At 31.6% G+C, this 12200-nt stretch overlaps 1 protein-coding gene across 1 annotated transcript; it reads left to right on the top strand.

Moving 5' to 3' along the window:
• The first annotated feature begins 2908 nt into the window (after positions 1 to 2908).
• On the top strand, positions 2909 to 3591 carry LOC139886435 (uncharacterized). The gene is made up of 2 exons (XM_071870260.1): positions 2909 to 2914; positions 3007 to 3591. Exons 1-2 carry the CDS (start codon positions 2909 to 2911, stop codon positions 3589 to 3591), a joined length of 591 nt encoding a protein of 196 aa, XP_071726361.1.
• Positions 3592 to 12200: the final 8609 nt, after the last annotated feature.

Genomic DNA, 12200 nt, shown 5'->3' with positions numbered 1-12200 from the left:
CTTCAAGAACTTCGAGCCATCCAAGGATCCATTGAAGCTAGATCCATTTTTCTCTTTTCCAGTAGGTTTATCCAAGGAACTTAAGGTAGTAATGATGTTCATAACATCATTCGATTCATACATATAAAGCTATCTTATTCGAAGGTTTAAACTTGTAATCACTAGAACATAGTTTAGTTAATTCTAAACTTGTTCGCAAACAAAAGTTAATCCTTCTAACTTGACTTTTAAAATCAACTAAACACATGTTCTATATCTATATGATATGCTAACTTAATGATTTAAAACCTGGAAATACGAAAAACACCGTAAAACCGGATTTACGCCGTCGTAGTAACACCGCGGGCTGTTTTGGGTTAGTTAATTAAAAACTATGATAAACTTTGATTTTAAAGTTGTTATTCTGAGAAAATTATTTTTATTATGAACATGAAACTATATCCAAAAATTATGATTAAACTCAAAGTGGAAGTATGTTTTCTAAAATGGTCATCTAGACGTCGTTCTTTCGACAGAAATGACTACCTTTACAAAAACGACTTGTAACTTATTTTTCCGTCTATAAACCTATACTTTTCTGTTTAGATTCATAAAATAGAGTTCAATATGAAACCATAGCAATTTGATTCACTCAAAACGGATTTAAAATGAAGAAGTTATGGGTAAAACAAGATTGGATAATTTTTCTCATTTTAGCTACGTGAAAATTGGTAACAAATCTATTCCAACCATAACTTAATCAACTTGTATTGTATATTATGTAATCTTGAGATACCATAGACACGTATACAATGTTTCGACCTATCATGTCGACACATCTATATATATTTCGGAACAACCATAGACACTCTATATGTGAATGTTGGAGTTAGCTATACAGGGTTGAGGTTGATTCCAAAATAAATATAGTTTGAGTTGTGATCAATACTGAGATACGTATACACTGGGTCGTGGATTGATTCAAGACAATATTTATCGATTTATTTCTGTACATCTAACTGTGGACAACTAGTTGTAGGTTACTAACGAGGACAGCTGACTTAATAAACTTAAAACATCAAAATATATTAAAAGTGTTGTAAATATATTTTGAACATACTTTGATATATATGTATATATTGTTATAGGTTCGTGAATCAACCAGTGGCCAAGTCTTACTTCCCGACGAAGTAAAAATCTGTGAAAGTGAGTTATAGTCCCACTTTTAAAATCTAATATTTTTGGGATGAGAATACATGCAGGTTTTATAAATGATTTACAAAATAGACACAAGTACGTGAAACTACATTCTATGGTTGAATTATCGAAATCGAATATGCCCCTTTTTATTAAGTCTGGTAATCTAAGAATTAGGGAACAGACACCCTAATTGACGCGAATCCTAAAGATAGATCTATTGGGCCTAACAAACCCCATCCAAAGTACCGGATGCTTTAGTACTTCGAAATTTATATCATATCCGAAGGGTGTCCCGGAATGATGGGGATATTCTTATATATGCATCTTGTTAATGTCGGTTACCAGGTGTTCACCATATGAATGATTTTTATCTCTATGTATGGGATGTGTATTGAAATATGAAATCTTGTGGTCTATTGTTACGATTTGATATATATAGGTTAAACCTATAACTCACCAACATTTTTGTTGACGTTTAAAGCATGTTTATTCTCAGGTGAATATTAAGAGCTTCCGCTGTTGCATACTAAAATAAGGACAAGATTTGGAGTCCATGTTTGTATGATATTGTGTAAAAACTGCATTCAAGAAACTGATTTCGATGTAACATATTTGTATTGTAAACCATTATGTAATGGTCGTGTGTAAACAGGATATTTTAGATTATCATTATTTGATAATCTACGTAAAGCTTTTTAAACCTTTATTTATGAAATAAAGGTTATGGTTTGTTTTAAAAATGAATGCAGTCTTTGAAAAACGTCTCATATAGAGGTCAAAACCTCGCAACGAAATCAATTAATATGGAACGTTTTTAATCAATAAGAACGGGACATTTCATGACATCCCCGTCTGTTCCAGGTATAGAAACCCTAGCCTGAACTATAAAACAGACGTATGCTATTTGAGTTTAGTACACGTTGGATTGCGTGTATTGTACATGTTGGTTGTATGTATGTTAAAACAGGGGTACTTATTATAACATTAAAGTTTAGTTACCAGGGTGCTCAATTTCGTAGAATATTTTGATAAACGTTTCTGGATGAAACAACTGAAATCTTGTGATCCACCTTTATATACAGATTATGCGCAACACTAAACTATGAACTTACCAACCTTTGTGTTGACACTTTTAAGCATGTTTATTCTCAGGTTTCTAGAAGTCTTCCGCTGTTTGCTTATACGTCATACAAGCTATGTGCATGGAGTCATGCATGCTTTATTCGAGAAAACTTTGCATTCACAAAATCATCACCATGTATCTTATTTTGACTGCATTGTCAACGAATGTATTATGGTAAACTATTATTTACGGTGATTGTCTATATGTAGAAATCATCAGATGTCAAAAACCTTGGAATTTGATATTTATTTATGGTGTGCCTTTTCAAAAGAATGCAATGTTTACAAAACGTATCATGTAGAGGTCAGTACCTCACTATGAAATCGATGAATGATGTATTCGTCCAAATGAATTTGGACGGGTCATCACATTACGTGTATTCGATTGTGTAACGGGTTGGGTCGTTACACATTCGTGTAGGAAATTTGATTGAAGAAATACAAGTCCTGTTCAAGTCATCATTCGTGAAGGTTATTGGTAATGGTGGTTCCTCTTCATTTTGGAACGATCATTGGATTAGTAGCAATAGTTTCAAGAAAAATTTTCCAAAGCTTTACAGGTTAGAGACAAGGCAAGACGTCACAGTAAAGGATCGATTGGCGAGTCATGGCAGTGATGGACCAGTTTCAGCCGCAATTTCTATTTCGCTTATTGAATGGGAGTGGGTCAGAATGCCTGCATGTCGCACAATGGCCAAATTGTAGGCGCTATCTTCACTTCTGCTTTCGGCTTATCTGGAAAGAGAGAAAGAAGACAGGTGGAGTTGGAACTTATCAGCGAGTGGGAAATTCACTGTCAAGAAATTAACGGAAGCTCTAGAAGAAAAGGTTTTCGCAGTTTCGTGTAACGGGAGAGAAGAAATAATTCATAATTCTTTAATCCCAAAAAAGGTTGAAATTTTTGTGTGGCGAACTTTACAAAAAAGACTTCCGGTTAGAATCGAGTTGGATAAAAGAGGTATTGATTTGCATAGTGTTCGTTGTCCGTCATGTGATGATGATATCGAATTGGCGGTACACATGAGTATTTTTTGTTCACACGCTCAAGAAATATGGTCGCGTATCTTCAAGTGGTGGAAACTAGGCAACTTCTCAACATTTAGTATTGCGGAACTTCTTCGAGATCCCCCGTCGCATGTCACATCATATACGGGGAGAAAATTTTTGCAGGCGGTCATGTGGGTTAGTTTGTATTTGATTTGGAAGAATCGAAATAACAAGGTTTTTCATTGCAAGGGTTGGAACGCGCCGGTTGCTCTCAACGAAATTCAAGTTATTACTTTTGAGTAGAACTCAATAAGAGTAAAAGGCATCGACATCGATTGGAACTTGTAGCTGTCGGATCCATCTCTGTATTTAGTCTAATGTGTTAGATTAGTGGCCTAGATGCAATCTTAGCGTCTGGTTTGCGTGTTGGTTTTTTCCCCGTGTTTTTAGCTTATTCTGGCCAAGATGTATTGTACTACATTCGGTTTTTTTTCCAATAAAATTCTTGCTTTTCGAAAAGGAACAAAGTCTTGATCATTATCTATTATTTATAACAATATATATTTAGAAGCACAACTAGAACGATACCACTATTATATAGCTTTTCCAACCTTTTAAAAAATATATCTTAATTTCTAAATAAAACATCTTAGTCAAGATCAATATTATATCCCAAAGTTACTTCCCCACTTTATTATATGCCTTTTTGGTTAAACAATTGATTTTTACAAACGTGATGGTGAGCAATGGCTATCTTGTCAGCTCTTTGAGCAAAAATTACATTTTAAATGGTGAGAAACTATAAATTAACATTTTAAAATCTGAAAATAAAATATTATACTTCCATCTCAATTTAATGGTTCACAAACCAAAAAAACACATTTTAAAAATGAGATTACCATACTATAATTTTTGTTTACATTATAGTTTCCTTTTTTTTGAAAGGCAAGAAGTTTTATAAATTAAAAAAGGATACATGAAGACTAACAATAAGCTAGAAAGACCACAAAATAATACACATACACACACTCAGACACACGTAAACACACAATACCGCACTAGAACACAGAGACACGAACACTATCACCAAGATGCTACAATCAACGCTTCGCGACAATCAAAAAACTACTACTACGATTCCGAATCAGATGATGCACAGGAGGAGCAGCAGGAGCAACAATCATATTCCTCTTCCGAGTCTTTCATCACTTTATCGATAAAAATTCTTTCGTGCCATCGAAAGTTTTCCCGACGTCGGTTGCGTTTCATATTTTTTCGTCCCCAAACATGCTTAATGAAATGGCTTTTAATTAGAGGATGAATTTTCCCGTCTTTATTTTACATTATAGTTTCTCTCTGCATTTTTAATTTACATGCATAAAAATAAGAATATAAACTAACTTTATCATATCATTTTTATCTATTTATGAAAAATATACATTAATTTGAAACAAGTAAAAAAAATGAAAAAAAAAAATCTAGTTGCTACTCGGTGTCTTAAACCTTGTATTATTAAAGCAATTGACATTTAGTTTTCATCCATCTATAGTTTCTATTATATTGCTAAAATGATACTGTCATTATTAGACTAATTCCTTTGTTAAGAAAAAATCAAAAAGAAAAAGAAAAAAATCTAAGCATGGTAGGTGATGTCATTAATCTAAATAATTGTGAATTAAAATTAAATCTTATTAATTAATTAGTATTATTAAATATTATTCATAATTATTTTAATTATTAAAATTAAATAGTTAAATTATTTTATTAATTATTTTGAATTGAGTACGAGAAGGTATAAAAGTTAGGCAGATTGAAACCAATTCTACATTTATATTTTGATTTACACTTTTAAATAAAATGACAACCAATATTATCTCTTATGATTGGATGTGGATTGTTAAATATGCATTTTAGGTGTTTGATGAAATGTTCAGCTGACTAGTTTCTTAGTTGAATTATGTGGTTCCACGGGTTATAAAACTAAATACCTTTAACATTTACGTTCACTTAATACCTATCATTAAACTGTTTCGTTTAAACAAACCCGTGGTTCCACGGGTCATTTCACTAGTTTATTTATTAATTGCATACAAATTCCTTATTTATAATTTATAGATTATTCTATTGATATTATGTTTTATTTATTTACGTCGGGTCTTCCTAATTAGTAGTAGTTTTAAATTTATATACATATATAATATAATATTAATATAATATATGTATGTAATATGGAGTAAATAATTATATACATATGACAATAAGGAAAATATAAGATTATTCTGATTCAGATAAGTTTCTATATGGTACACCAAGTTGTCAACTGAGTGCTGTGGTCGGACAGTTTTTCGTTATACACAACTATGTATTTTCAATTAAAATATTTTAATGTTAATGAGGTGTAACATAATAAAAAAGATTATAATCCATTTTAATAAAACAAACTTAACTAATTTAATCTTCAATAATTAAATAGAAGAAAATCTACATATATTTGATACTTTTATTAATTAATAGTAAAATGTGTGAAAACATATGTAAAATATTTTATTAAAAAAGGGAAAAAGTTGTAAAAAAAAAAGTTGAGAGAAAAATTATAAAATAAAAAAGTGTTAGGGCTTAAAATGAAATATAAAATGGGGGTATGAGTGGATTACTGAATTTTAAAAAAAAAAAAATTAAGAAGGGGTTGAAAGTTTAAAAATTCGGTAAATGTTTGAAAAGGAAAAGGAAGAAGGTAGCTAGAACCCGAGTCTACTGATTAAGCAACAATCATGCATGATGCATGACCACTGACCTTTAAATGCATTCATTATATATTTATGCCACTCTATAGTTAGACAAATTTACACCTAGAGTCCTTGTGGTATGTTCGAAATAACAAGTGAAGTCCAATTTTTTTTTTTGACCTTGGGGGTTCACTGTGATTTGCAATAGTTTCACGGAGGATCCAACGGCCTAACGTCTGTCAACATTTAACGTTTTTGGGCCTCACATGACTTACACATGCGGGTAGTTTCATCTTTTTGAAATTTGCTGGGTTCAAACATTATACTTTAACTCACTTTCTTTCACTCTAAACTTTTCATCCACCCAAAAATTATTAACCCTAAAACACCAAACCATCGTTGCTGCAAAAATACCAAACCATCACTAATGCAAAAACACCCTCATCAAGAAAAATTCATCCATGTTGGATTTATCTATACTAAATCCCAAACAAAATCAAAAACTAAAATATTAATTATTTACACAATAATTAATAACTATTTGTTGAGTGAGAAGGAAACCAACATACAAGCAAACTAATTTATTCAAATTAGATTGTAAACCTGCTTATTTGTTCAAATTAGATTAACTTTCTACAGGGAAACTAATTTATTCCAAAACATAAATAAACAATCGGAATCTAAGTTACCGACAAAACTTATTTCCCGAACGCACTTTTCGTTGCTCGATTTTTGTAAATTAAGCAGATTCCAAGTAAAAAGTATTTTTAAGATGTAGCAAGTGCATCTGTGATTGTTTTCGACGAATAAAATATTCACCATTTCTGAATGTAGATGAAGATTAATCCCGTTTGCGAAACCACTCATGACTTGTTGATCTGCTTTACAATCGTTAAATTCTGCACCTTTAAAATATGAAGTTGAAGTCTGTTTTCGACGTTCTGCTATTGTTGGGTCATAGTATGGTAACCCACATGAAGCTTCAGTCTTTAGCTGTTTTTAGGCTTCAAACTCTTCATGAAAAATGTTTCGAACATGATTCCTAAGCCTCGAAAACCATCATCTTGACTTGAAACGACATATAACTCTTGAATTTAATTCATGAAAAACAATTGACTTTTGTTCACTGTTTAAGATTTTCATATCTGAGATGATTTAGGAACTAATGGACGATTCTAATTGTTGGCAAATGTTTGGTTTAGGCTCATGAACTCGAATCTGTACTCAAAACATGTTTTAATTCACAAAACTAAAAACATCCAAATGAAGAGCATGAAGAAAACGAGGATGAAGATGAAGTGATTTTGTTGTTGCTTTATGAAATGATGAGATGAAGTAGATATGATGAACATATGAAGATTTTGATGAGAATCAATTGTTAAAAAGGATTGAAAATTGATGAAGATGATGTTGTTTAATTAACAGATGCAGATTTTGTAGGGGAAAGAGAAGAAGAAATGGGTGCAGGTAAGACCTAAAAGGGGTAAAAGGAATAAAAAAGATGAAATTGCCCTCATGTGCAAGTCATGCGAGGCCCAAAAATGCTAGATTTAGACAGACGTTAGGCCGTTGGACCCCCGGTGAAACTATTGCAAACCACAATGACCCCTCAAGGTGAAAAAATTCTCCTGGACTCCACTTGTTATTTCGAACATACCACAAGGACTCCCGATGTATTTTTGTCCTATAGTTAAGCACAAAAAACGTGTTTTTAGGCTTTATAAGCCTCTTTCATTGTTATTTGGATTGGTATTCTTCATTGCTTTATTGAAGGTATGTAGTAAAATAATTCTTTTTTTTGCCGAAAAAAGCTCATTTTTTTAGAAAAAGAAATAAAAAATGTGAAATGACTATTATATACACTACAAGAATCTAGCCGATTACCCACGGACCGAAATTGTGGGTAAAGGAGCTAAATTCGTGGGTAATGAGTGAATACCAACGAATTTCCCACAAATGCAAATACATGGGCAATACCTTCGAGGGTAATTGTTTTCACACGAAAAAATTCAATTCGAGGGTAATTTACCACAAAAACATTGGTGGGTATACTTGTTACGTTCGTGGGTAATTCTGCTTTGAGATTTTACATATGACCACGAAATTACACATATATGTTGTCATGGGGAAATCCGTGGTTGATGATTTGATGTACTACGTAGAACCGTTATCTAGCTATCTTGAGAATATGGACCTAATCTGCAATTGAAATTTTTCAGAAAAATTCTCCTCATAATTTTGCCCGATTTTGTAGAAAATGTAGTGACTTCAAATATGTGTTTTGCGGCCATTAATTATCATCAAAATGAAACTACACTATCATATATTTGCATTCAATATTAAATTTAGAAACAAAAACAACAATAAGGTTATGAATCTAGAGAAATAAAAAAGCAGCTAAAAATACTCGAATAATAAAACCAAGACGTTACAAAAGTAGCGAAGTTTTGTAGCTAGTGGTGAGATAGTAGCCTCAAAATGATTCTCTATGTGCCTAAATACAATACTAAATAAAAACAAGTATAATAGTGGTATTTAAATAGGCACAACAATTCAAATGTGAAGATATTACTTTTCATAAGATCTAAAAGTGCAAAATTCACCTTTATAAAAAGTAAAATGTCATTTCCGGCATCTAAACTGCTTCAAACGGGGGAAAGCCTTAAAGGAAGTCTTGCTCGTAGCGCCGTTTTGTAGTTATCTTGAGAAATATGGGCCTAATTTGCAATTGAAAATTTTTCGCAAAATTTTTCACAAAATTTTGCCCGATTTTGTAGGGAATGTAGTACTTCAAATATGTATTTTGCGGCCATTAATTATCATCAAAATGAAACTACACTCTCATATATTCGCATTCAATACGAAATTTAGAAACAAAAATAAAAATAAGGTTATGAATCTTTAGAAATAAAAAAGTGGTTAAAAATACTCGAATAACAAAACCAAGACGTTACAAAAGTAGCAACGTTTTGTAGCTAGTGGTGAGATAGTAGCCCCAAAATGATTCTTGATGTACCTAAATATAATATTAAATAAAAACAAATATTACAGTGGTATTTAAACAGGCATAGCAATTCACATGTGAAGGTATTACTTTTCGTATGATCTAAAAGTGCAAAATTTACCTTTAAAAATAGTAAAATGTCATTTCGGTATCTAAACTACTTCGAAAGGGGGAAAGGCTTAAGGAAGTCTTGCTCGTAGCGCCGTTTTCTAGTTATCTTAAGAATATGGGCCTAATCTATAATTGAAAATGTTTCGGAAAATTCTCCACAAAATTTTGTCCGATTTTGTGGCGAATGTAGTGACTTCAAATATGTGTTTTTCGGCCATTAATTATCATTAAAACTAAACTACACTCTCATATATTCGCATTCAATATGAAATTTAGAAACAAAAACAAATATAAGGTTATGAATCTAAAGAAATAAAAAGGTGGCCAAAAATACTCGAACAATAAAACCAAGACGTTATAAAAGCAGCAACATTTTGTAGCTAGTGGTGATATAGTATCCCCAAAATGATTCTCGATGTACCTAAATACAATATTAAATAAGAACAAGTATCATAGTGGTTTTTTTAACATGCACAACAATTAACATATGAAGGTTTTACTTATCGTAAGATCTAAAAGTGCAAAATTCACCTTTAAATATAGTAAAATGTCAATTTCGGCATCTAAACTGCTTCGAACGGGGAAAAGCCTTAAGGAAGTCTTGGTCGTAGCGCCATTTTCTAGTTATCTTGAGAATATAGGCTAATTCTACAATTGAAAATTTTTCGGAAAATTCTCTACAAAATTTTGCCCGATTTTGTGGGGAATGTAGTGACTTCAAATATGTATTTTGCGGCCATTAATTATCATCAAAATGAAACTACACTCTCATATATTCGCATTCAATATGAAATTTAGGAACAAAAATAACAGTAAGGGTATGAATCTAGAAAAATAAAAAAGCGGCTAAAAATACTCGAATAATAAAAACAAGAGGTTACAAAAGTAGCAACGTTTTGTCGCTAGTGGTAATATAGTAGCCCAAAATGATTCTCGATGTACCTAAATACAGTATTAAATAAAAACAAGTATTATAGTAGTATTTAAATAGGCACAACAATCCCCATGTGAAGGTATTACTTTTCGTAAGATCTAAAAGTGCAAAATTCACATTTAAAAATAGTAAAATGTCATTTAGGCATCTAAACTGCTTTGAATGGGGGAAAGCCTTAAGAAAGTCTTGCTCGTAGTGCCGTTTTATAGTTTTCTTTGGAATATGAGCCTAATCTGCAATTGAAAATGTTTCGAAAAATTCTCCACAAAATTTTGCCCGATTTTGTGGGGTATGTAATGACCTCAAATATGTGTTTTGCGGCAATTAATTATCATCAAAATGAAACTACACTCTCATATATTTGCATTCAATATGAAATTTAGGAACAGAAACAAAAATAAGGTTATAAATCTAGAGAAATAAAAAATCGGCTAAAAATACTCGAATAATTAAACCACGATGTTATAAAAGCAGCAACGTTTTATAGCTAGTGGTGTGATAGTAGCCTAAAATGATTCTCGATGTACCTAAATACAGTATTAAATAAAAACAAGTATTATAGTTGAAATGTCCCGTTCTTATTGATTAAAAACGTTCCATATTAATTGATTTCGTTGCGAGGTTTTGACCTCTATATGAGACGTTTTTCAAAGACTGCATTCATTTTTAAACAAACCATAACCTTTATTTCATCAATAAAGGTTTAAAAAGCTTTACGTAGATTATCAAATAATGATAATCTAAAATATCCTGTTTACACACGACCATTACATAATGGTTTACAATACAAATATGTTACAACAAAATAAGTTTCTTGAATGCAGTTTTTACACAATATCATACAAGCATGGACTCCAAATCTTGTCCTTATTTAAGTATGCGACAGCGGAAGCTCTTAATAATCACCTGAGAATAAACATGCTTAAAACGTCAACAAAAATGTTGGTGAGTTATAGGTTTAACCTATATATATCAAATCGTAACAATAGACCACAAGATTTCATATTTCAATACACATCCCATACATAGAGATAAAAATCATTCATATGGTGAACACCTGGTAACCGACAATAACAAGATGCATATATAAGAATATCCCCATCATTCCGGGACACCCTTCGGATATGATATAAATTTCGAAGTACTAAAGCATCCGGTACTTTGGATGGGGTTTGTTAGGCCCAATAGATCTATCTTTAGGATTCGCGTCAATTAGGGTGTCTGTTCCCTAATTCTTAGATTACCAGACTTAATAAAAAGGGGCATATTCGATTTCGATAATTCAACCATAGAATGTAGTTTCACGTACTTGTGTCTATTTTGTAAATCATTTATAAAACCTGCATGTATTCTCATCCCAAAAATATTAGATTTTAAAAGTGGGACTATAACTCACTTTCACAGATTTTTACTTCGTCGGGAAGTAAGACTTGGCCACTGGTTGATTCACGAACCTATAACAATATATACATATATATCAAAGTATGTTCAAAATATATTTACAACACTTTTAATATATTTTGATGTTTTAAGTTTATTAAGTCAGCTGTCCTCGTTAGTAACCTACAACTAGTTGTACACAGTTAGATGTACAGAAATAAATCGATAAATATTATCTTGAATCAATCCACGACCCAGTGTATACGTATCTCAGTATTGATCACAACTCAAACTATATATATTTTGGAATCAACCTCAACCCTGTATAGCTAACTCCAACATTCACATATAGAGTGTCTATGGTTGTTCCGAAATATATATAGATGTGTCGACATGATAGGTCGAAACATTGTATACGTGTCTATGGTATCTCAAGATTACATAATATATAATACAAGTTGATTAAGTTATGGTTGGAATAGATTTGTTACCAATTTTCACGTAGCTAAAATGAGAAAAGTTATCCAATCTTGTTTTACCCATAACTTCTTCATTTTAAATCCGTTTTGAGTGAATCAAATTGCTATGGTTTCATATTGAACTCTATTTTATGAATCTAAACAGAAAAGTATAGGTTTATAGTCGGAAAAATAAGTTACAAGTCGTTTTTGTAAAGGTAGTCATTTCAGTCGAAAGAACGACGTCTAGATGACCATTTTAGAAAACATACTTCCACTTTGAGTTTAATCATAATTTT

Source organism: Rutidosis leptorrhynchoides, chromosome 1, assembly GCF_046630445.1.
Source record: "Rutidosis leptorrhynchoides isolate AG116_Rl617_1_P2 chromosome 1, CSIRO_AGI_Rlap_v1, whole genome shotgun sequence".
Lineage (NCBI taxonomy): Eukaryota > Viridiplantae > Streptophyta > Magnoliopsida > Asterales > Asteraceae > Rutidosis > Rutidosis leptorrhynchoides.
The sequence above is the reverse complement of the archived record's forward strand: the minus strand, read 5'-3'. Positions and strand labels throughout refer to the sequence as shown.